Source organism: Salvelinus sp. IW2-2015, linkage group LG25 (assembly GCF_002910315.2).
Source record: "Salvelinus sp. IW2-2015 linkage group LG25, ASM291031v2, whole genome shotgun sequence".
NCBI lineage: Eukaryota > Metazoa > Chordata > Actinopteri > Salmoniformes > Salmonidae > Salvelinus > Salvelinus sp. IW2-2015.
The window spans coordinates 12,203,789-12,230,013 of NC_036865.1; the positions used below are offsets into that span (position 1 = coordinate 12,203,789).

Genomic DNA, 26,225 nt, shown 5'->3' on the forward strand with positions numbered 1-26,225 from the left:
CCAGTTAGGGATAATGCTGGGTCTCTGCTTGTGCTTCTGACTGTTTGAGATGCTTTAGAAGCAACATTTAATGGCAGTAGTGGAAAAAGTACCCAATTGTCATACTTGAGTAAAAGTAAAGATACATTAATAGAAAATGACTCAAGTAAAAGTCACCGCGTAAAATCCTACTTGAGTAAAAGTCTAAAAGGACTTAGTTTTAAATATACTTAAGTATCAAAAGTAAATGTAATTGCTCAAATATAGGTATAAGTACAAATCATTTTAAATTCCTTATATTAAGCAAACCAGATGGCACCATTTTCTTGTTTTTTAAATGTATAGATAACCAGGGGCAGGCTCCAACACTCAGACATAATTTACAAACGAAGCATGTGTTTAGTCAAAGTGAGTCCGCCAGATCAGAGGCAGTAGGGATGACCTGGGATGTTCTCTTGATAAGTGTGTAAATTAGACCATTTTCCTGTCCTGCTAAGCATTCAAAATGTAATGAGTACTTTTCGGTGTCAGGGTAAATGTATGGAGTAAAAAGTACATTATTTTCTTTAGAAATGTAGTGAAGTAAAAGTTGTCAAAAATATAAATAGTAAAGGCCAATTCGCCCACCTCACAAATGTATCCCACTTTTTACAACGTTTTTAATTCACAGTGTTACACTAACCGTAGGACCTTATCGGATTGTTTCCGAAGTTAGAGCTGATTTGGAGAAAACCTCAAACACATGAGTTTGTAATTTGGAATGTTTTCTTGGGGTGCTCTAAATTACTATTATATTCGTTTCTGGCCTTAAAAAATAGGTGCTACAGCTTAGGGGTTAAGGTATGGACTTCCCAAGAAACCCGGATTGCACTAACCTAACAAAACCTTGCCTAAATGAGGATGCAACAGTGATTTATGTTAGAGAATGTGTTTAGGTCTCATTACTGGAAGGCAATATGCATTTAATTGATAATTGAGTTGTTTTAACTGCCCATGCCTTGAAAGCATGTTCTGGAGATGCGTAGGGCTAATTGAATGTTTTTTGGTTTTGGTGATGTGGGTTGAATTCACCATGCACATCGAATCCAGGTGAAACATTTGTCATTAAATTTTGGCTTCAAAATCCCACAGCAATATGCAGTTAGGGGCCAACTCAGCTCAATCGCATATTCCTTTATAAAACCTAAAACCCTTCACTAACTTACCTCTGCGCACAGCGACGCCCCATTACGCCAGTGAAAAGCAACTAGACAGTGTTGAGCTCGCTGTGTGTTTATTCTCGACTTGGCATATGTGCATCGCACTGAAGGCGAGAGAGTGTGTTTCTCTCACTGGTGTCTGCTTTCAGTGACACTTCCTCACGAAGGGGGTCGTCGTTTAAGCTATAGTGCTTGAAGCACAGCTGGTACCACAGGGTGTGTAATGTCACATAGGAGTTTTGATTATTTTTGTATCTTTTTCCAGACACAGAAAAAACAACCCCATCGGCTCATTGTCCCGTGCCTCGCCTAACTTTGGACGGTCCGTATCGGGCTCTCTTTATCCTGGTCAGTGTCGCTTGCACTTGGAGGCTGACTTTTTGAGTTGGATATGGGTGAAATCTGCTCAAGGCGCGGGCAATGACACATATAAAAGGATGACGGACAAGGAAGCTTTAAAGGGACTCTTCTCTCTGTCAATTGTATGGTGTTTTCTGATCTCAGTTTCTGGAGAGGTATGTGCCTGCTTTTTTCTTTCATTATCACAGCGTTTCTGTTTGCGAACGGCTATTCATTTACAACAGAAAGGTAAACACAGGTGACCCATAGATAACCTAACAAAATTCCTTACGATTTACAGTCATTAAAATGTGTAGGCAATAGACTTCGCGTAGTTTATTGGTTATGCGGAGCCAATATACACTTACGCGAATGGCAATATCGATGCTGTGCGTGGCAATTTCCTGTGTGCCAGTAAACCCGAATTCCGAGGTTAAACATTTTCACCTGAATTTTCACCTGAATATCATATTAGACCTACTGCTGCAATGCATCATTATTAAGCTTTTTATTTTCATTCCAATGATTGTGTCGTGCCCTATAGGCTACATTTTAATTTCCCAAGAGAACTTGAGCGCCAGCAATTTAAAGCCTGCCTACCTACCCTTATCCGTTTGTTTCATTGCCCGTTGAAGGAAATACTTTGGACAGACCATTGTTCTCAGCAATTGAACTTGGCTTGTTTTTAACATAAGGCTGTATAAGCCAACCCTAGTATAAATATATATACAGTACTCTTCAAAAGTTTGGACACACCTACTCATTTAAGGGTTTTTTCTTTATTTTTTACTATTTTCTACAGTGTAGAATAATAGTGAAGACATCAAACCTATGAAATAACACATATGGAATCATGTAGTAACCAAAAAATGTTAAACAAATCAAAATATATTTTATATTTGAGATTATTCAAAGTAGCCACCCTTTGCTTTGATGACAGCTTCATGAGGAATGCTTTTCCAACAGTTTTGAAGGAGTTCCCACATATGCTGAGCACTTGTTTGCTGCTTTTCCTTCACTCTGCCATCCAACTCATCACAACCATCTCAATTGGCTTGAGGTCGGGCCTCCTGGAGGCCAGGTCATCTGATGCAGCACCATCACTCTCCTTGATGTTGAGACTGGTGTTTTGCCGGTACTATTGAATGAAGCTGCCAGTTGAGGACTTGTGAGGCGTCTGTTTCTCAAACTAGACACTCTAATGTACTTGTCCTCTTGCTCAGTCTACACTATATTTCTGATCAATTTGATGTTATTTTAATGGACAAAAAATTAGATTTTCTTTCAAAAACAAGGACATTTCAAAGTGACCTCAAACTTTTGAACGGTAGTGTATTTTAATTTGTTTATCACTTTTTTGGTTACTACATGATTCCATATGTATTATTTAATAGTTTTGATGTCTTCACTATTATTATACAATATAGAAAATAGTACAAATAAAGAAAAACCCTTGAATGTGTAGGTGTGTCCAAACTTTTGACTGGTACTGTATATATAAATAAATTATTAACATTCAGTCTATTTCTGAAGGCTGACTGTGTGTCCTATATACGCAAAGTTAGTGCGCCTATCAATTAATAAAGAAAACGATAGTCTGTACATTTGGTTGAATAGGACCCCATTTTTTTTGTCATCTGCAGGCGATTAGATTTGATAGTGAGAGATCTTTTTGTCAAACCGCGCCATCCCTTGCACAAGTCATACGTCAGTAGGGAGTGATCTACATTAGCGTGATCAACACTGAGTTGGCTGATACCCCATTTCATGGATGCACAATCCATAGGTTAGGCTGTACAGTGCATATAGCAGTGCATTCGGAATTTATTCAGACCACTTGACGTTTTCCACATTTTGTTACATTCCAGCCTTATTCTAAAATGGATTAATTGTTTTTTTCCCTCATCAATCTACACATAATGCCCCATAATGACTAAGCAAAAACTGTTTTTAATAAAATTGTGCAAATGTATAAATAAATGGAATTTCACATTTACACAAGTTTTCAGACCTTTAACTCAGTACTTTGTTGATGCACATTTGGGAGCGAATACAGCCTGGAGTCTTCTTGGGGATGACGCTACAAGCTTGACACACCTGTATTTAGGGAGTTTCTCCCATTCTTCTCTGCAGATCCTCTTAAGCTCTGTCATGTTGGATGGGGAGCGTTGCTGCACAGCTATTTTCAGGTCTCTCCAGAGATGTTCGATCGGGTTCAAGTCCGTCTCTGGCTGGGCCACTCAAGGACGTTCAGAGACTTATCCCGAAGCTACTCCTGCGTTGTCTTGGCTGTGTGCTTAGGGTTGTTGTCATGTTGGAAGGTGAACCTTCGCCCCAGTCTGAGGTCCTGAGTGCTCTGGAGCAGGTTTTCATCGAGGATCTCTCTGTACTTTGCTCCGTTCATCTTTCCCTCGATCCTGACTAGTCTCTCTGCCGCTGAAAAACATCCACAAAGCATGACGCTGCAACCACCATGCTTCACCGTAGGGATGGTCCCAGACGCTTGGCATTCAGGCCAAAGAGATCAATCTTGGTTTCATTAGACCAGAGAATCTTGTTTCTCATGGTCTGAGAGTCCTGTAGGTGCCTTTTGGCAAACTCCAAGCGGGCTGTCATGTGCCTTTTACTGAGGAGTTGCTTCCGTCTGGCTACTCTACCATAAAGGCCTGATTGATCCAGTGCTGCAGGGATGGTTGTCCTTCTGGAAAATTCTCCCATCTCCACAGAGGAACTCTGGAGCTCTGTCAGTGACCATCGGGTTTTTGGTCACCTCCCTGACCAAGGCCATTCTGGGGTATTGTGTGTAGATTGATGAGGAACATTTTTTATTTAATTCATTTAAGAATAAGGCTGTAATGTAACAAATGTGGAAAAAGTAAAGGGGTCTGAATACTTTCCGAATGAACTGTAGGTATGCCCCCAATGCAATTCTGAATTCAAATACATCCACAGTGCGATTACAACAGATTTTTTTTTAAACATTCCAACCTTGTTTAGCATTATCTTGTCCAATTGTTGCATGATTATGCTATTTGTATCAGTTTGCATCAGTTTCAATGGGTGACTTTTATTTGAAGCCGAACCCGCCAATTCCACTATCGATGCTAATGCTGTTCACAACACACTGGTGAATTATCTCATGCGTTTTACAGTCTGAGGTGTGCAAGAGTGAGCCACCAATAAAAGTTTAAACAATGGAGCAAATGCATCCAACGATATCTTCATACTCACTTGCAAATAGCAATTGATGTACATAGCCAATGACATTCCTTGAGAGTAACGTTACATTTTTGTAAGGCATGGTTACAAGCTATACATCAAGTGATAACAAAAGCACAAACAATGGAGTAAAATACGCCAATTGTATACTAGTAATTGCTTGCTCTTTATGGATAAGTCTTATGAATAAGTCTTAAATGAATACGCCTCATGAATATTACATACTATAAATGCTTTACAAATTATTATAAGTTATAAATGCTTATGAACTGTATGCATGTTTATAGATGTTTAGAAATAATGAAATACGTATTTATGTATAATGTGTACAGGCTACTATTTATAAATAGTTTACTCATTCTTATTAATATTAATATAAAGTGTTACCCAATAGGCTAGGGAACTACAGCCCCTTGTCCCTTTCCCCAAAGAATATTACTCAAAGCTCTTTTTTCTGGTGAGCTGTGTCTCATTATAAATCTGTGCTTTAGATGTCTGCAAGAGGCACGTTTTTCCTGCCGTTAAGATGCAGGATGCTTCAGGCATTACCCCAGCTGCCCCCGTCTCCATTAGATTGACAGATGGAATTATTAGAGTTCAACTGACTAATGTGCAGACTATGCTATACCGAAAGTAGACCTAGTCCCAGACATTGCGTCACCGCGTGCTGTTTCCCATGCGTGACAGTATTGATTTCAGTGGCCTCGGTTGTGATAATGGTGCCTTAAAGTAGCACCCCTTAACTTAACCCTGCAATCATTTTATTGCGTTATGCATAGACATTCTAAACTATGCCTCCTGTTCCCAGCCTCAGTGGTGACGAAGTAATTGAAAATATAGCAGAAGAGAAGAGAGATAAACATGGTTAACACAATGTTACAATTATTTTCACTGATCCACAGAATAGCATGATAGAGTAATACCATATGACTACAAGTAGGCTACAATACAATATAATACAACAGGGAGAGTGAGATAATAAGTTGTTGGGTATGAAAGCTTCAAACAATCCGCAAGGCTACTTATAGGACATAAGGGGCTACTAATGAACAAGCATCCATAACCTAATGTGGGACACTTGCTCTAAGTGGCATAGGCCTGAAGCTTCATATTATATTGTCTTGTTTTTTGCAGGTCATCTCTCAAGACACCTACCTAAATACTCTGCAGAGTGCAGGTAGACACCGCTTTTCCTGTTCCTCTTATTTCTAATAGGTCTTGATTGCATCCATCCATCATTGTGATTCTTCCAAATCGTCTAAGGACATGGATAAAAAACTAAGCAGCATTAAATGAATAGCTTAAATGTACATACTTAGTGGGATGATGTGGGGTGTGGATATGAGATGGCGGTGTGTTGTTTCAGCAAAATGTCACGAATTCAGATTAAAAGCTTGAAAAAGCCCTCTATCAAAAATGCCCCCTTCCTCTGCTAAAGCCGTTATTAGCGAGTCCTTTGTCACCAGCACTGCTCATAATCAGATGGTGATTCTGATTGGGCCCCTGAAGGATGGGACGATAGTTAGGCAACGTTCAACATCTCTTGCTCTTGCTCTCGCTCTCTTTTTTTATTTTCTCCCCTTTTTCTCCCCAATTTTCGTGGTATCCAATCGCTAGTAATTACTATCTTGTCTCATCGCTACAACTCCCGTACGGGCTCGGGAGAGACGAAGGTCGAAAGCCACGCGTCCTCTTAAGCACAACCCAACCAAGCCGCACTGCTTCTTAACACAGCGCGCCTCCAACCCGGAAGCCAGCCGCACCAATGTGTCGGAGGAAACACCGTGCACCTGGCCCCCTTGGTTAGCGCGCACTGCGCCCGGCCCGCCACAGGAGTCGCTGGAGCGCGATGAGACAAGGATATCCCTACCGGCCAAACCCTCCCTAACCCGGACGACGCTAGGCCAATTGTGCGTCGCCCCACGGACCTCCCGGTCGCGGCCGGCTGCGACAGAGCCTGGGTGCGAACCCAGAGACTCTGGTGGCGCAGCTAGCACTGCGATGCAGTGCCCTAGACCACTGTGCCACCCGGGAGGCCCTGCTCTCGCTCTCTTTAAACTCATTTCAAAAACGTCTTATCCACAACCAAAAGACACATAACCAGCTTTGGTATTAGCTGCTTTTCCCTAGAAAAAAAATAGAGTTCTCCTTTTTGACGGTTAGGGATTCATCCAAGCCGGATCCCTGCAGCTAAGAAATAGGCAAAATCACACAGTGCTCAGTATTGCTGAGTAGATGAAGGGAACACTTGATCTCTCGTTCAGCTTGTAATGTGATATGAATTTTAGCATGTACATGGAAATGGATGGTTATTAGATGAAAGCGTTGGGATGATAGATACAACATTTCATCTCATATACCAATTAGTCTTTGAACCATCACCACACCCTCCATGCCCAGGCAGGTCCAATCCTTTGGATCCCTCGGGCGCGATGCTAATATCTTATCCAACCCTACCAACCCCCCCTTTACCCATCCCACGCCTTAGACTCCTAGTTCATGCTCAGACAGAATGAGATTCCTACCAGATTGCCTCATGTTCAGGCTTTCACTTATGGAAATGCGAGTGGCCCTGATTTAAACAAGGCCCTGCTTTTAGAGCCCTGACATCATCTCTGATAAAGACTCCCACTTTCCATCAACCAGATACTGTATGTCTGGTTCTTGTCTTCGCTGAAGTTACTGTTATGTTATGGGGTCTCAACGGGAGTTCCAGTCTGGGTCTTATAGATGGTTGTCTCCATTTGTGGCTCAACTATAGACACCCATCAGGGATAGAATGTGAGCTATGCTAAGAGACTTTAGAGCTTATTAAATCTAGGATGGACAGTGGAACATTTTTATGACACCCACGTGCATACTCAGTTTCTTGCTCTCAATGCATGCATTCATATACTCACTCAGTTCCTCCTCTGCATGGGAACTGAGGTTATCCATACACATACACATTCGATACAGCACGTCTGCTTTCACGTGCTGGTGATCTTTTGATTTGTCTTTGGGGTTTTGTGTGTTTGTGTTTGTGTCTGCAGCGTAAGCTTGTCCATGTGTGTGTTTGAATCTGTGTGTGAGCGTGTGTCTGTTTGTGTGGCACGTGCGTGTGTGTTTAAGGATCAGTGTCTTCCGGTAACCTTTCCTAATAACCTTTCTGTGTCTGGCACCCTCACACTGTGTGAACTCTATCAAATATGTATCTCCTCTCAATATGCCAGGCAGGGAAGCTGGACGAGGTGGAATCATTGTGAGATTGAGACGTGCTGAGAAGAAACCCCATCACAGATAGTGGTGACTCAGAAGGATTTAGGATCAGCTTAGTACATAAAAACATCTCAGTGTCTCAAAACCATATTTACTTTCTAAAATATTAAATGCCTTAGGGAATGGCAGATACAAATTGAAAAATGAGAACACAGTTTAGTTGAAGAGGAAAGAAAAGCACACCCTCTGTGAGGATAAGACGTTTTGGCTTTGCTTTCTGGGGAGTCATTTAGACTGGGAGTTGGGACAAATAACTGTCAATCACACTTGGTATTATTCAATGGTACCTGCCATGATGTTGACAGCATAGGAGGGCTTAGAAGACAAACTGCGCCTGAGACAGGTGCGGACAGCCCAGTACAGCCCAGTACATCACTGGGGCCAAGCTCCCTGCCATCTAGGACCTCTATATTAGGCGGTGTAAGAGGAAGGCTCTACACAACACCCACTCACATACAATCATCATATATGTTGCTGCTACTCTGTTTATCTTATATATTGATGCCTAGTCACCTAACCCCTGTACTGTACATATCTACCTCTATCGATCCAGTGTCTTTGCACATTGTAGGTATGGTACCTGAACTGACCCTGTATATATTATGCTTACTTACTTTATTGTGTTCTTATTAGTTGTCATTTTTTATATATTGTGTGTTTTTGTTCTACCTTGTTATTTTTTGTATTACTTTGTTATTAATTACTGCATTGTTGGGGTTAATGCATTTCACTGTACTTGTGCATGTGACATTAAAAAAAACTTGAAACTTGACTTCCAGCACTCATTGACCCCAACAAATCTCTCAATCTACCTCTGTGATCCATCTTGACAAAGACAGACTCCAACCCTTAGGCACTGCTGACATCTGAAAGGATTGGATAGGTGTAAGAAAAATGCACATTCAAAACTATTCTATCTGGTTTATCTATCTAGTCTATCAAAGAGCAAGGTGGAGCTAATACCGTCTTTCGCATACAGATGTCGGATCTTAATTTGAGCCAGTTTTCTACAGCAGGAAAATAATCCTGCAGCAACAGGAAATGTGGATTATAATTGATGGATATTTTTTATAGGGGTTGATACATTTTTCGTAAGGGAAAATCAAGTCTGAAATTACAAACTTCAGAAGACTTTTTAAACCTTGAATACAGTACAAGTTTTAAATGTTCTGTTTCCTGCATGCAGGAATGTTCTTCTGCAACATGGTTATGAAATTAAGATCCTACATCTGTACCTAGCCAATCCTTTCAGATCTACATAATGTAACCAGGATTTGGGGCAAGAGGTCAATCTGGAATTGAGCAGAGTATTCCTCTTTCAAGATGTCTTCTCTCTCAGGCATCAATCTGTGGATACCCTCTCCAGTCTTGTCTCTCACTGCATGGTATTTGGTATTTTATTAGGATCCCCATTAGCTGTTGGGAAAGCAGCAGCTACTCTTCCTGGGGTCCACACAGAACATGGCATAATACAGGACATTAATAGACAAGAACATCTCAAGGACAGAACTACATCAATTAAAAAAGGCACACGTAGCCTACATATCAATACATACACACAAACTGTCTAGGTCAAATAGGGGAGAGGCTTTGTGCCGTGAGGTGTTGCTTTGTCTTGTTTTTTGAAACCAGATTTGCTGTTATTTGAGCAATATGATATTGCAATAATGGCTCTATATAATACTGTGCGCTTTCTTGAATTTGTTCTGGTTTCTCTACTGTGAAAAGACCCCTGGTGGCATGTCTGGTGGGGTAAGTGTGTGTGTCAGAGCTGTGTGTAAGTTGACTATGCAAACAATTTGAGATTTTCAACACATGAATGTTTCTAATGAAAAGAAGAAGTGATGCAGTCAGTCTCTCCTCAACTCTTAGCCAAGAGAGACTGGCATGCATAGTATTTATATCAGCCCTCTGATTACAATGAAGAGCAAGACATGCCGCTCTGTTCCTGGCCAGCTGCAGCTTAACTAGGTCTTTCATTGCAGTATGAACTCCTAACACCAAAACCAGCATATTCTGCTGGCTTTCGGTTGTAGCTTTCACTACACAGCAGCGGGAGTTGGTTGGTCTTAACTAAGTCACTAAGACTGTGCGAATGCAAACCGGCAGTCCCTCAAACAAACACAGACAGGGGTTAGACCACACACTGGGCGGGTGTAGATTTGCTAGCGATCGCTCACAGGTGTGAATGTTTACCCAACGACAACTGAAAGGACTTGCGGCCCCTAATCCACTGGTTTAGAGAGTTCAGGAGGAGGAGTTTAGGTACGTGATGAGGGTGTCTTCCTTCCCTGGCTGGACCCCAGTACCCATATCCACTTCCCTCCACTCTCCTCAGGGTTTAACACCTGGCTCCAGAGGGATGTTAGCGCGTCTCTCCTTCATATCATTTACAGTACGCACACACCATGGCCTGAGGTACTGCCATATCAGTTACATATCACAGGACGCATGGACCTAAAGGTGAATATTAGCTACTACTAAAGATGGATTATTAGGCAGTTCTGCCCATACATAGTGTCACGACTTCCACCGAAGGTGGCTCCTCTCCCTGTTCGGGCGGCGCTCGGCGGTCGTCGTCACCGGTCTACTAGCTGCCACCGATTCCTTTTTCTTTTCTGTTAGTTTTGTCTTGATTGTTTTCACCTGTTACTTATTTGTTGTTAATTATGGCCTATTTAAACTTCCAGGGCCCGCCTGCTTTTGTGCGGGCTTATTCTCACTGTCAGTGGTGAAATTGTTTTGCTGATACGTATTTTGATGTCGGTTATCTTTCCCTGGTTTTGGAGACATACCTGTTTATTGGTCATTTTGCCTGTTTGTTGGCTAGACCCAGCTTAATAAACGTATGCATTGGAAGCATTGCTCTCTGCGCCTGACTCCACACCAACCACTCCTAGCTATCCGTGACACATAGCCCCTTGAAAAGGGACTGATAATTAGTCAACGTAACATCCAAGGCAAATGGAGACATTTGCCATAACTGCAGGCAACAGAGATTATGGAGTGTGTTTCCCTTTTTATTATGGAGTGTGGTGCCATCTATAGATTATGACTAATGTTTAGGCATTCATTCTGAGTGGTTAAATTTAGGGTTAAGGATGAGGTTCAAACAGAAAAACTACAATTACAAAACGAGTGCCTGGCACTGGGATTAAACACGCGATGCTCAGAGCCGTGGAAAGGAACTCAAAATTAAGTTGGAGATATATTTATTCTGGATTTGCTTTAACTGACTAATTCAATAAATTGTCTCCATTTTTTGCATGATGTATTACCAGACATTGATCCATTGGAAATACATGGGTTTATGGAGCAGGTTCAGGACTCACCCTGGCTCTGGTTGTCATTTAACCACAGACCCACCCCCCTTTAAAACTCAATCTGTGGACCAGATGAATGTATGCTTGTGTTTAATGTCCCACCCCTATTTAATGTGATGGGTCAGCTTTATAGGTGGTCCCAGAGGCTCTTTAACCTGTATAGATGAGTTTGTAAAACTGAGCCCCTGAGCTCAGGTTTCCCATCACAATCCCAGCTCACGTCTTCACAAAGGCAATTAGAGGATAGAGCTGCAGCACTTGTAGACCCAGTCGAATGATTCTGGAATTAATAAGGTCTGAATATTCAGAGGATTGCATTGCAGTGAGTTTCAGTTTCCCAGTAAGCTCTGGATTCTCAAGACAAGCATCCACCCCTCTTGAGGAATTGTCGTCCACTCCAAAGTGGTATACAGTGTCTATGCTCTGATCAAACTATCCTTTCAACAGCATTGAGAAAATAATCATGAAGGATTTTAATGTTTAATATAATTTTAAGACATGTATGCCTAGGGTGCATTTCAAGGACAATTCCTAAGCGATACAGACACACAAGCATACACAGACACAGATGGGTTGTAGTAAGGGCTCAGGTTTTCAGGTTGTCTGAAGGTAGCCCGCCACGCTCTGTGACTCAGCAAAGCAGACCTACACAAATACTCTGGCCCCTGCACTGCAGCACCGGGCTGTCAGTCTGACCAGTCAGGTGACTCACTTCTATACCTCTGAGGATCGGAAACAAAAGAGAGAGACAAAGGAGAGGACATCTTTTTAAACCTTGCCTGGCTAATTGTGACTTAATTTTAAAACTCAGCTTTACCCCCCCACTTCGTCTCACAAAAATAATTATTGCTATACTATGTTAACTAAGAAGCTCATCCATTGATTAACCCATAGTATTGTATCTGAATGTGACTCTGTCTCCCTAGCTCCTCTGTCCTGTTTAGAGGGCTTCACTGAGCTGGGTTACTACAATGGCTCCGTGTCTCAGACTGACTCTGGATCACCCTGCTTAAAGTGGACAGAGTTCCCAGACTACGTCCTGCAGTACCCGAGCCGGGGGCTGGGCGACCACAGCTACTGCCGCAACCCCGACCGCGAATCCAACCCCTGGTGCTTCTTCCGCCAGAGCTCTGGAGCCATCGGCTGGGCCTACTGCGACTGCCACCAGGGTGAGGATTTACCGACTAAAACTTACTTCAAGGGAATCAGTACTGCTGGGTAACTACCTGGAACCAGATTATTTATAGTGGTGTATGAATTCCAAAGTGGTCAAAAAGTAATCGCTAGGTATCTTTGTATTTTTGCAGTGTTTTGGGGGTGATCATATTGCTCTGGCAGGAGATCTATGTCTCTATCTGTCTAGGCAACCTATGTGCCTGTCTGTCTATGTCTATCTGTGTTTCTTGCCTGCATGGTTTTTGTTTCTCAATCTGTCTACGCCCCAATATATCCTGTCTGTCTTCCAGTCTGTCAGTAAGCTCCTCCCACTGTGTTTTCCACCTATCCATCAGGCAGCTGATATTGTTCTCTCTGTGACTCCCGCCCCCCAATGGGAGTGTATCCCTGCCTGTCCATTAGACAACCGTCTGTCTTTTTACTGGCCTGTCAGAACCTTGCTTGTATGTAGTGCCAGAGGCAATACCCCCGTTTTGAAATCTGTTTAGCTACATCTGTATTTGCTGTCATTATCAGTCTGTCTCTGTCTAGCTCTCCCAAGCTTTCTCTTTCAAACGGTTAACCTTTATCAGTTAACGTGTATGTGTGTGAACGCATGCGTGCCCATGTGTGCTTTTCGGGTGCGTGCCTACCAGGTTGAAATATGTAAGTGCTCTATGCAATTATCCTGAGATAATCACACCTTTTGGATTTATAATTAACGAGGGTGTAACGTTCGTCTTCCTCCTCGTCTGAGGAAGAGCAAGGATCGGACCAAAGCGCAGCGTGGTTTGAATACATACTATCGTTTATTAAACGAAGACGAAAAAACACTTGAACAAACTACAAAACAATAAACGACGTGAACAGACCTGAACTTGAGAACATATAAAACATGAACGCACGAACAGGAACAAAACAGTACCGTGTGGCGAACAAACACAGACACAGCAACAATCACCCACAAACAACCTACCTTAATATTTACATTTACATTTAAGTCATTTAGCTGACGCTCTTATCCAGAGCGACTTACAAATTGGAAAGTTCATACATATTCATCCTGGTCCCCCCGTGGGGAATGAACCCACAACCCTGGCGTTGCAAGCGCCATGCTCTACCAACTGAGCCACACGGGACCACGTTGGCCTAATATGGCTCCCAATCAGAGACAATGACAAACACCTGTCTCTGATTGAGAACCATATTAGGCCAAACGAACAAACCTAAACATAGAAACAAATAATATAGACTGCCCACCCCAACTCACGCCCTGACCATACTAAATAAATACAAAACAAGGGAAATAAGGTCAGGAACGTGACAGAGGGAGCAATCTGTCTGTCTGTCTGTTTCTGATGGGTGTGAGAGAAAGATGTTCTACTTGTTATTTCAAATGATTTCACAATCTCTGATGCTGTACCATACCTTAATGCCCTCTCTTCTCTCTCCTCTCCCCTCTCCCTCCTCTCCAGGAGCTGCCAGGTTGGTAGGTGGGTCCTCCCCTCAGAGCGGGCGTCTGGAGGTATACCTAAATGGCCAGTGGGGGGCGGTATGTGATACACACTGGACCGACCGCGATGCCAGTGTGATCTGCAAACAGCTTGGACTGGGGTGAGAGCTACTGAGATACTTTTATAGCTGTGTGTGTGGGTGTGTATGTCAAATCATCCTCTCCACTCCTGACTGTCCATCTATCTTTCTCTCTCCGTCCATCCTGTCTTTCTGTCTGCAGTGAGATCGGCACAGCCCTCCAGCACTCCTATTTCGGGCCCGGCTCTGGACTCTTCCACTATGAACGCCTTGGCTGCCGTGGCAACGAAAACTCTCTACTGGACTGCAGGAGTCGGAAGTTTGTCACTAGCGACTGTAACCATGGCAACGAAGCGGGGGTGGTGTGTGCTGCACCTGAAGGTGAGGGTGTTGGAGATTTCAAAACAGCCTTGGGTATATATAAGTAGTGCAGATTTATCACAAGTGCTACACATATAAATATAGTACATGTATTGCTAGGCATATTACACATGTAGAGGTACTGAAGCAGCAAAGAGACACTTCCCTTTTAGTTGAGTGAGACAGGGACAGAGAGAGACTGTTCCCTCTTTCTTAGAGCTCCAGTGTTCTTCTCCCACCTCAGTCAGAGCTGCGTGGGCCAGAGGGTGAGATTCATGGCTAAGATTCTCTGGCCCAATACTCATCTCCAAAACACAAACACTGCAAAGCTAGAACAAGAGTAGTTTCTTCTGAGCAGCACAGCCAAGAGGGAGCTGATGTTGCCTGCCTAGTCATTCACATAGCTTTTAGAGCTCTCTGAGCCTGCCAGTACGCTCTCGCGGCTTATGCAGCACTTGTGTCAGAGAGTCCCAAAGGGGCAGAGGGAACAACAACAGTGGTGTGTTAGAATGAGGGTATAGAAGGGAGTGCCCAGAGGAGTAGAGGGTATATACATTGAGTGTACAAAACATTAAGAACACCTTCCTAATATTGAGTTGGACCCCTTTTTGCCCTCAGAACAGCCTCAATTCGTCAGGGTGTGGACTTTACAAGGTGTCGAAAGTGTTCCACATGGATGCTGGCCCATGTTGACTCCAGTGCTTCCCACAGTTGTGTCAAGTTGGCTGGATGTCCTTTGGGTGGTGGACCATTCTTGATACACACAGGAAACTGTTGAGCGTGTACACATACACAATCCATGTCTCAATTGTCTCAAGGCTCAAAAAGCCTTCTTTAACTTGTCTCCTCCCCTTCATCTACACTGATTGAAGTGGATTTAACAAGTGACAGCTTTCACCTGGATTCACCTGGTCAGTTGGTCATGGAAAGAGCATGTTTTGTACACTCAATATATTTAGTACGGTGCAGGGAATTATTCAGTCTGAAACTTTAGGAGGAGAAAGTTATCTGAGAGTCCTGAGGCCCTGCCAGGGAGGTGGGGGGGTCCCACAGGGCACACATGCACCCCCTTCTGACCCCCCTACCCCAAACAACCCCCACCTCCTCAACTTCTCTGCCAGGGCAGCTCACATATTCAGATTGCATAACTCATCTACCACTCTTTCCTTCTCCCTGCATCCCTCACATACTTATACTTGCTGTAGTTTCTAATGACTTGCCGGAGCTTTGAACCAAACTCTAGGGTTAGGGGTCATTGCACTCCAACAGTTCTGTGGTTTGGATTGCTTTATTTATCATGGCACTGGGCAAGAAGTTATTTACATTTGCATTCATCAAGGAGACCAAGAGATCCATAAGTCGATAACTGAGAAGAACAGTTGTTTCTATTGTAACATGATGCCAACATGTTTTGCCTAGTAACTGCGTGAGCCACCGCATTTAACTACGGTAAGGTGACTGGGAACATGGACGAGTACTAACAGACCAGCTTTGACCTCCACACAGTGCCTTCAGAAAGTATTCACACCCCTTGACTTTTTCCACATTTTGTTGTGTTACAGCCTGAATTTAAAATTGATTAAATTTTGATTTTGTGTCACAAGCCTGCACACAATACCCCATAATATCAAAGTGGGAATATGTTTTTAGAAATGTTTACAAATTAATAAAAAATGAAAAGCTGAAATGTCTTGAGTCAATAAGTATTCAAGCCCTTTTTTATGGCAAACCTAAATACGTTCAGGAGTAAAAATGTGCTTAACAAGTCACATAATAAGTTGCATGGACTCACTCTGTGTGCAATAATAGTGTTAACATGATTTTTTAATGACTACCTCATCTCTGTACCCCACACATACAATTATCTATAAGGTCCCTCAGTCGAGCAGTGAATGTCAAACACAGATTCAACCACAAACACCAGGAAGGTTTTGAAATGCCTCGCAAAGAAGGGCACCTATTGGTAGATGGGTAAAATATTAAAGCAGACATTGAATATCCCTTTGAAAATGGTGAAGTTATTAATTACACTTTGGATGGTGTATCAATACACACAGTCACTACAAAGATACATGTGTCCTTCCTAACTTAGTTGCCAGAGAGGAAGGAAACCGCTCAGGGATTTCACAATGAGGCCAATGGTGACCTTAAAACAGTTACAGAGCTTAATGGCTGTGATAGGAGAAAACTAAGGATGGATCAACAACATTGTAGTTACTCCACAATACTAACCTAAATGACAGAGTGAAAAGAGGGACACCTGTACAGAATAAAATATTTGAAAACATGGATCCTGTTTGCATTTAGGCACGAAAGTAAAACTGCAAAAAATGTGGTTCATAAATTTACTTTATGTCCTAAATACAAAGCGTTATGTTTGGGGCAAATCTAACACAACACATCACTGAGTACCACTCCATATTTTCAAGCATAGTGGTGGCTGCATCATGTTATGGGTATGCTTGTCATCGGCAAGGGATTTTTCCTTTCCTTTCCTCTATTCCATAAAATTAAATGGAATAGGCCTCCCGAGCAGTGCAGTGGTCTAAGGCACTGCTTCGCAGTGTTCGGGCGTCACTACAGCTGTCACGCCCTGACCATAGAGAGCTGTTTATTCTCTATGTTGGTTGGGGCGTGATAGTGACTAGGGTGGGTCATTTAGGTGATTAATGGTTTATGTTGGCCTGGTATGCTTCCCAATCAGAGACAGTTGTTTATCGTTGTCTCTGATTGGGGATCATATTTAGGTAGCCATTTTTCCCCGTTTGTGGTTTGTGGGATCTTGTCTACAGATGTGCACATAGGTGTGCCTGTGTGCACACCAGTAGCTTCACGTTTTGTTTGTTCTTGTGCTTTATTGTTTTGTTTGGTGAGTTTCATTTAATTAAAAGATGTGGAACTCTTCGCACGCTGCGCCTTGGTCCGATCCTTTCGACGAACGTGACAACAGCCTGGGGTTTGATCCCCGGCTGTGTCACAACCGGCCATGACCGTGAGTCCCATAGGGTGGCTCACAATTAGCCCATCATCATCTGGGTTAGGTGAGGGTTTGGTCGAGGGGCTTTACTTGGTTTATCGTGCTCTAGTGACTCCTTGTGGTGGGCCGGGTGCCTGCAGGCTGACTTTGGTCGTCAGTTGAACAGTGTTTCCTCTGACACATTGGTGCAGCTGGCTTCCAAGTTGTGTTAAGAAGCGTGGCTTGGCGGGTCATGTTTCGGAAGACGCATGACTCGACCTTCGCCTCTCCCGATCCCGTTGGGGAGTTGCAGCGATGAGACAAGATCATAATCACGAATTTGGGGAGAAAACAGGAAAAAAATTACAACAACAATCATAATAATGGAATAGAGGTAAGCACAGGCAAAATCCTAGAGGAAAACCTGTCTCAGTTTGCTTTCCAACAGACACTGAGAGACAAATGTACCTTTCAGCAGGACAATAACCTTAAACACAAGGCCAAACACTGGAGTTGCATACCAAGTCGAAATTGAATGTTGATGAGTGGCCTAGATACAGTTTTGACTTAAATTGGCTTGAAAATCTATGCCATTACGTGAAAATGGCTGTAGCAAGGATCAACAACTAACTTGACAGAGCTTGAAGACTTTTTAAAAGAATAATGTGCAAATATTGTACAATTCAGGTGTGCAAAGCTCTTAGAGAATTAACCAGAAAGACTCACAGCTGTAATCGGTGCCAAAGGTGATTCTAACATGTATTGACTCAGGAGGTTTAATACTTGTAATCAAGATGATGTATATATATTTTTTTCATATGTTCGAATTTCGCTTCCACTTTGATATTACAGAGTATTTTATGTCGATCATTGACAAAAAAACGACAATGAAATCCATTTTAATTCCACCTTGTAACACAACAAAATGTGGAAAAAGTCGAAGGGTGTGAACACTTTATAAATGCACTGTAAGTCAATCAAAGAGGCAAAAAGACATTACAGTGACAAAGTGGAGTTGTAATTAAATGGCTCAGATGCGAGACGCATATGGCAGGGACTTCAGATAATCACTGATTATAAAGAGAAAACCAGCCACGTCAGTGACACCGACACCTCACTCCCAGACAAACTTAACACATTCTTTGCCTGCTTTGAGGAAAACAACACAGAACCACCATTGTGGGCTTCTGATTCTCACGAGGACTGCGAGCTCCTGATCTCTGTAGTCGACATGAGTAGGATTTTCAACCATTGCAAGGCTGCCGGCCCGGATGACATACCAAGCCGCGTCCTCAGTGCATGCGCAGACCAGCAGGCTGGAGTGTTTACGGACATATTCAATCTCTCCCTATCGCAGTCTGTTGTCCCCACTTGATTCAAGATGTCCACCATTGTTCCTGTACCCAAGCAAGCTAAGGTCACTGAACTAAATGACTATCGCCCCGTAGCACCGACCTCTGTTATCATGAAGTACTTTGAGAGGCTTGTCAAGGACCATATCACCTCCACCTTTCCTGACACGCTAGACCCACTCCAATTTGCATACCGCCCCAAAAGATCCACGGACGACACAATCGCTGTTGCACTGCAAACCGCCCTATCCCACCTGGACAAGAAGAACGATGGAGCTGATCGTAGACTACAGGAGACAGAAGAGGAAAAACACCCCCATCCACATCGACAGGGCCTTAGTGGAGACGGTTTAAAGCTTCAAGTTCCTAGGCGGGCACCTCACTGAGGACCTGAAACGGTCCCACCACACCGAGACCGTGGTGAAGAAGGTGAAACAGCCCCTCTACAACCTCAGGCGGCTAAAGAAATTCAGCATGGCAACTGCGTGGCACTAACCACATGGCTCTCCAGAGGGTGGTGCGGGCAGCCCAACACAACACCAGGGGCACGCTGCCTGCCCTTCAGACCATTACAGCAGTGTAAAAGGAAGGCCAAGATGATCATCAAGGACCTCAGCCAGCCGAGCTATGATCTGTTCACTCTGCTATCATCGATTATAGTGACGGTACAGGTGCAACAAAAGCGGGACAAAGAGACTGAAAAACAGCTTCTATCTCCAGTCTATCAGTTAGCCAGTTAGCCAGACTGTTAGCCAGTTAGCCAGTTACCTGCCCGGTACTCTGCCCTGCACCTTGAGACTATTTCCCCATGTATATCGTGTTATTGAACGCTAGTCACCTCATATTCTGTTTATATACTGTTGTCTACTAACTGTGCATGTATATACTGTATTATTGACATAGCTCTTCCTAATATACCTACTACTGTACATTTCTTTCCAAATTATATAACACACCGCGTATTCATATTCTGGATTCTGTCCCATGCTCACTCTAATATATCTACTCTGGATTGATAATTGGACTTGTTCTGTCATTTCTTGATTTCTTGTTTAGATTTTATGATTATTTATGTATTTGTATTGTATTTGCAAGACATTCTACTGCACTGTTGGAGCCAGTAACACAAGACATTCTACTACACTGTTGGAGCCAGTAACACAAGACATTCTATTGCACTGTTGGAGCCAGTAACACAAGACATTCTACTGCACTGTTGGAGCCAGTAACACAAGACATTCTACTACACTGTTGGAGCCAGTAACAAGACATTCTACTGCACTGTTGGAAGCAGTAACACAAGACATTCTACTACTGTAACGGTGTTCCTCCTCCTCTTCATACGAAGAGGAGGAGTAGTGATTCGACCAAGGCGCAGCGGGTTGTGAATACATAATGATTTATTTACAAGACGAACTAAACACACGAAGAACACTTGAATAACTTACAAAATAAGAAAACGACGTAGACGAAACCTGAACATGGAACTTACATAAAGACACGAAAGAACTCACGAACAGGAATAGACTACATAAAACGAACAAACCGAAAACAGTCCCGTGTGGTGCACAGACACAGACACGGAAGACAATCACCCACAAACAAACAGTGAGAACAGCCAACCTATATATGATTCTCAATCAGAGGAAATGAATAACACCTGTCCCTGATTGAGAACCATATAAGGCTAATTAACCAACACACTCCCACATAGAACAAACAACACAGACTGCCCATCCCAACTCACGCCCTGACCAACTAAACACATACAAAACAATAGAAAACAGGTCAGGAACGTGACAACTACACTGTTGGAGCCAGTAACACAAGACATTCTACTGCACTGTTGGAGCCAGTAACACAAGACATTCTACTGCACTGTTGGAACCAGTAACACAAGACATTCTACTGCACTGTTGGAGCTAGAAACCCAAGAATTTACCTTCACCTGCTATAACACCTGCAAATCTGTGTACGTGAGTAATGTGACCAGTAAACTTGGACTTTATTTGATTTCTGCTGTATTTTTCAGGCAATGGCGCCCCCTTGAGGTTGGTAGGTGGCCTGGAGGACTTTGAGGGTCGTGTGGAGGTGTACCATGATGGGAGGTGGGGCACCATCTGTGATGACCAGTGGGATGACATCGATGCTGAAGTTGTCTGTCGGCAGTTGGGCCTTGGGTGAGCAGCATTGGGATTCCGATGGCTAGTTGCTTGGAGGATGGTGCTTGACATGCAGCATATGGGTTTTGAATGTGATTCCCTCCACTAAATGTCGTCGAGTACATATGTAGGTAAAAACTAGAGGTTAAACCCTATCAGTGGTAGCAAACAGCAATGGTTCCCAGGCTTGAAGTTACCCACCAACCAAAGCTCTCTGCTCTCCACAGAGATGGAGGCACTCCTGCTAGGATAGCCTTTTTACACTGCTACATTCCCACTGAGTGAACTATATCAATATAGATGAACGGAAGGCATGCATTTTTGATGGCCTACAGTGTTTTGGGTTGTTGCTCTGCTGGAGGAGAGGAGCCAGTTGATACAGATTATTCAGACGTCATCGCCACTCTTAGCAGGTCATCTGGCTTCTGACGAATAAGGGCCTGCAAAGCAAGCCACTGGGGAATTCTCTCTGCTCAGACACACATGTATACACATGTACACACACACACACACACACACACACACACACACAATGATTGTCTTACAGTACAAAGAGTGGATAAACAAAGAAAGTGGATCTGTCCCAGGACTCATTTCAGATCATGAATCATATATCTCTCCATAACTATATTTGGTGTGTGTGAGTGTTTTTTGTGTCGTGTATATGTGTTTCTCTGCTGTGTAAGTGCATGTGTGTGTGCTCTGTACAGTACGTATAAGGCCTGTTTACTTGGTGGGAATGCATTTTATATGTGCACATCAGGATGACCCTTGAGTGGTTGCCATATATTGTTTACATGTCCATATATGGTCATTGTGTATGCCTGTGTGTGTGTCCACTCAGGGGGGTACCGAAAGCGTGGACGTGGGCCCACTTTGGTCAGGGCTCTGGACCCATCTTCCTTGACAGGTTGCAGTGTACAGGCAATGAGCTTTCCTTGGAGGAGTGTCCCCACAACAACTGGCAACAACACAACTGTGACCACATGGAGGATGCTGGCGTGTCCTGTAACCCATATACAGGTCAGGAGTCAGGACAGGAACGCTTTGTGAACATACACATATTTGTATGGAAAACACATACACACTGTCTCATACACACACCGTGTTGCAGATGGTGTGGTGCGGCTGGTGGGATCTGACAGTCCCTGGGAAGGTCGTCTGGAGGTGTACCACTCTGGGGACTGGGGTACGGTGTGTGATGACAACTGGACTGAGCACCACGCACAAGTGGTCTGTAGACAGCTGGGCTTCAGGTCGGTCTACAGGGGTCCTTTTATGTACAAATACAATGTACTGGGAAAGTGAATTAGGTTTAACTGTAGTAATATTGTAATGATACTGCAGTAATGGCGTGTTTGGTCCAGCAGAGGGCGTGCAGAGGTGGCATCAGACGGGCTGTACGGGGAGGGCACAGGGCTAATCCTGCTGGATGAAGTGCAGTGTAAGGGCTCAGAGGGCACCCTGCTGGCCTGCGGGCACGCCGAGTGGGGACGCCACGACTGCTCCCACAGCGAGGACGTAGGGGTGCGCTGTGAGAGGGGAGGTGAAACCAACGAGGTGCCAGGGCTGCCACACATCACAGGTAGGCCTGTACTCGCTGTACCCACTGAGACCTCATAAGACCTCAAATCAGAATTGCTTTCAACATATCTCAGTTAGATGTCTATCATATTGGAAAGAAAAGTAAAATTCAATATTGTTATTATGGTAATATATTGTGGTTTATTGTGTTTCTCTGTTCTGGCCTCAGGCCCTCTGGTGCGACTGGTTGCTGGAGAGAGCCGGAAGGAAGGGCGTGTGGAAGTGTTTCTGAATGGCCAATGGGGGAGCGTGTGTGATGACGGCTGGAATGACATCAACGCTGCAGTGGTCTGCAGGCAGCTGGGATTTGTGTAAATATGGATTCTCTCTCTCATGTTTGCCATTGTATCATATATCCTTTCTACTTCATATCTCACTGCCAAGTATGTGGTTTCCTTTAACTGCCAGGGCCACTTTGGAATATTAAGATTCACCTTCCCTGTGTCTCTTCTTCAGTGGGGTGTCCAAGGCTCGCTCCATGGCCTATTTTGGAGAGGGCCAGGGCCTTATCCACCTGGACAATGTTAGGTGCACAGGGGCTGAGACGTCCCTGGGGGAGTGTCCGGCCGAGGGAGAAGATGCCCATGACTGCCGGCATAGTGAGGATGCAGGGGTCATCTGTGACTACGTACCCGAACCGGTGGGGGACGGCGCCATAATAACGCAGACCTGTGGCATGAGGCCAAACACACAGCGACGCAGGAGGAGGATTATTGGTGGAGACAAGTCAATCAGGTACGCTGGTGGAAAAAGTACCCAAATTGTCATACTTGAGTAAAAGTAAAGATACCTTAATAACTCAAGTAAAAGTGAGTCACCCAGTAAAATACTACTTGAGTTAAATTTTAAAAAACATTTGGTTTTAAATATACTAAAGTATCAAAAGTAAATGTAATTGCTTAAATATACTTAAATATCAAAAGTAAAAGTATAAATAGTTTCAAATTCATTATATTAAGCAAATCAGACGGCACTATTTTCATGGTTTTTTACATTTACGGATAGCCAGGGCCACACAGAGCCAGTAGGGATGATCAGGGATGTTCTCTTGATAAGTGTGTGAATTGGACCATGTTCCTATCCTGCTAAACATTCAAAATGTAACGAGTACTTTTGGGTGTCAGGGAAAATTTATGTAGTAAAAAGTACATTATTTTCTTTAGGAATGTAGTGGAGTAAAAGTTGAAGTAGTCAAAAATATAAATAGTAAAGTACAGTACACACTCACACACACACAAACAGATTCTCAGCGGTTCTATTACCGTATGACTGCATAGATATATGCAAACACATACACAAGTCAAATCATAACATCAAATCAACCATGATCTATTTCTGCTAATGTTCTCTCTCCTCCCCTGGGTGTGGTAGGGGGGACTGGCCTTGGCAGGTGTCTCTGTGGCTCAAGTCCCAGTCCAAAGGGAACCATCCACTGTGTGGAGCCACGCTCATCAACTCCTGCTGGGTCCTGACTGCTGCACACTGCTTCAAGAGGTGGGCCACAAAGACATCTAGTACCCAATGATGGAATTGCAGTGACCACATTATATAAAATTACAAGTGTAGGATACAGTAATGTAGTAATGTAGCATAAACATATGTACATTTGATCAAATACTTGATCTATGTCAATCATTTTATCAAATATTATTAATAAGAGATTGATGTCATGCCACTTATAAGTGATACTTGTATTTGAGTCACTGCCTTGATCATTTCAATTCAAATGTGTTTTTCTTGGCAGGAGATAATCAAGTCTTCTTTTCAGCTTGGCTTAACCTCCTCAGACCTTAATTCCCTCTCTGACCTTTTCTTTTTTTCCTCGCTCTGTTCTCTCCCTCTCTCCTAGGTTTGGCAGGGACCCATCTCGCTACGTGCTGCGACTGGGTGACTACCACACGGAGGAGAGGGATGACTTTGAGCGCAGCCTGTCCCCAGAGCTCATCGTCATCCACAGGAAGTACCACAGCCAGGGCTCGGAGTATGATATCGCCCTACTCAGGCTGAAGGGCACCGAGGGAAACTGTGTGGCCTTCAACCCTCATACCAACTCAGCCTGCCTCCCTGCGCCTGGCAACAAGTGGGGCAAGAGGCCTGCCGCCTGTGTCATCACAGGGTGGGGCATCACAGGTACTGACCATGAGCCTCTCTGTTACGGAGAGTTCCCTGTGTGTTTACATTGGAATCAGCCATTTGATCTGTTCTTTGCTCAATATTTATATGACAGAACATTTCCATTTATTTTGGCCACCTCACTCTTATCTCTCTGTTCATCACTCACTTTCTCATTCTCTCTCTCTTTCTCAGACTCGGAGTACTCCCGTACTCTGCTGCAGGCCTGGGTTCCCCTGCTGCCCTCCTGGAAGTGTAAGAAGCGATACGGCGAGCGCTACACCAGCCGCATGCTGTGTGCGGGCAGCCTGTCGGACCGTCGGCGCGTGGACAGTTGCCAGGGTGACAGTGGTGGTCCCCTAGTATGTCAGGGGGAGGGTGGGCGCTGGGTGCTGACGGGGATCATTTCCTGGGGTCATGGCTGTGGTGACCCCTCCTTCCCCGGGGTGTACACGCGGGTCAGCAGGTTCCTGCGCTGGATTGACCAGGTCACCAACAACCCACCGAAAATCTGATGCTGCCACCGTGCCATTGGACAGCCAGTGTTATCATATGAATTTGGGGTTGAGGGGGAGGTGGGGGGATTAAAGGAGCAGTGACCTGTTAGAGAGGGTTACCACACCCTGGTATCTGCTCCTGGTCTCACCCACATCCAGCAGAGTGCTTTTAATTCCCTTTTTTCGCCTACACTTGGAGAAGCCTGTAAATGGCATTGTGCATTCTTGATTTTGTGGAATTAACACTTTGACGAGAGCATTTAATGCACCAGAAAGCCAGACTGCATAGGTGAATGACATTGCACTATAATGCATGCCATACTATCACCCTGCAACACCTGTGAATGGCCAATTAATGGTGCCATTGGGAGTAAGTCTAGTCAGGAGCGTTAGGTGGAATATCTTTAAGGTACAAGATTGTATATGTAAAGTACATACAGACATGTGGCTTTTAAATGAATATGGTTTCATGAACATTCCAGTTGTTCATGCATTTTTACTTATGCCTACACTAATGTGCTCCACTCTTGATTGAAACAATTGGTCAAATTAGTCAGTGTACAGATCGCTGGTTTAGACCATAGGAGAGGCATGAGTGGGCCTTTACGAGGCTCTGTACATGTGGCAATGATGACATGGCTACTCACAATGGCTTAAATGAGGTACTGCCTGTTTGCCTGCCTACCCACAGTATCTATCTGTCTACCACTTTATCTTAGAAGCTGCACATCCCTACTATCAATGTTATGTGAAGCCAGATGTGTGGGGGTGTGTGTGTGTGTGTGTGTGTGTGTGTGTGTGTGTGTGTGTGTGTGTGTGTGTGTGTGTTGGTGCGTGTGGTGAGAGTGGGTGGTGGGTGTGTCGTGTGTGAAGACGTTTTGTGTGTGAGTGTGTGAGTGTGTGTGTGCGTGTGTGCACTGTCAATTAATTGTTCATACAGCATCTCAACTCAGGCCTTAGACCATATCTTTGTGTTTTTGTCTCAAGTTGCAGTGCAATTGCCAAATGATCAATGCAATCTTCTCATCATTCTTATAATTTATTGACACACATTAACACATCGTACAGACTTACAAAGCCTACACAGTGCTGACGTAGCATTTGTTCCATGTTTTACCTGGTCACATTCCACTCTGCTACTGAATAGATGTCTAGAAATGTAACCACACATGCTTAATACCCCTAAGCTTCATGTGG

The 26,225-nt window shown here is 43.8% G+C and overlaps 1 protein-coding gene across 1 annotated transcript; it reads left to right on the forward strand.

The window, feature by feature from the left end:
• On the forward strand, positions 1-25,861 carry LOC111951980 (neurotrypsin). Its single transcript, XM_023970370.2, has 14 exons — positions 1-1,693; positions 5,871-5,913; positions 12,244-12,486; positions 13,948-14,086; positions 14,208-14,386; positions 20,706-20,853; positions 21,680-21,858; positions 21,950-22,091; positions 22,206-22,420; positions 22,589-22,730; positions 22,876-23,154; positions 23,791-23,913; positions 24,269-24,549; positions 24,727-25,861. Exons 1-14 carry the CDS (start codon positions 1,616-1,618, stop codon positions 25,044-25,046), a joined length of 2,511 nt encoding a protein of 836 aa, XP_023826138.1. The 5' UTR covers positions 1-1,615; the 3' UTR covers positions 25,047-25,861.
• Positions 25,862-26,225: the final 364 nt, after the last annotated feature.

Excerpts from the sequence above, each read along its gene's own strand:
- LOC111951980 (XM_023970370.2), top strand. The coding sequence starts at position 1,616 with ATGACGGACAAGGAAGCTTTAAAGGGACTCTTCTCTCTGTCAATTGTA. Across the intron at positions 22,092-22,205 it reads TGTAGACAGCTGGGCTTCAG|AGGGCGTGCAGAGGTGGCAT; the intron begins GTCGGTCTACAG and ends TTGGTCCAGCAG. Across the intron at positions 24,550-24,726 it reads CACAGGGTGGGGCATCACAG|ACTCGGAGTACTCCCGTACT; the intron begins GTACTGACCATG and ends TCTCTTTCTCAG.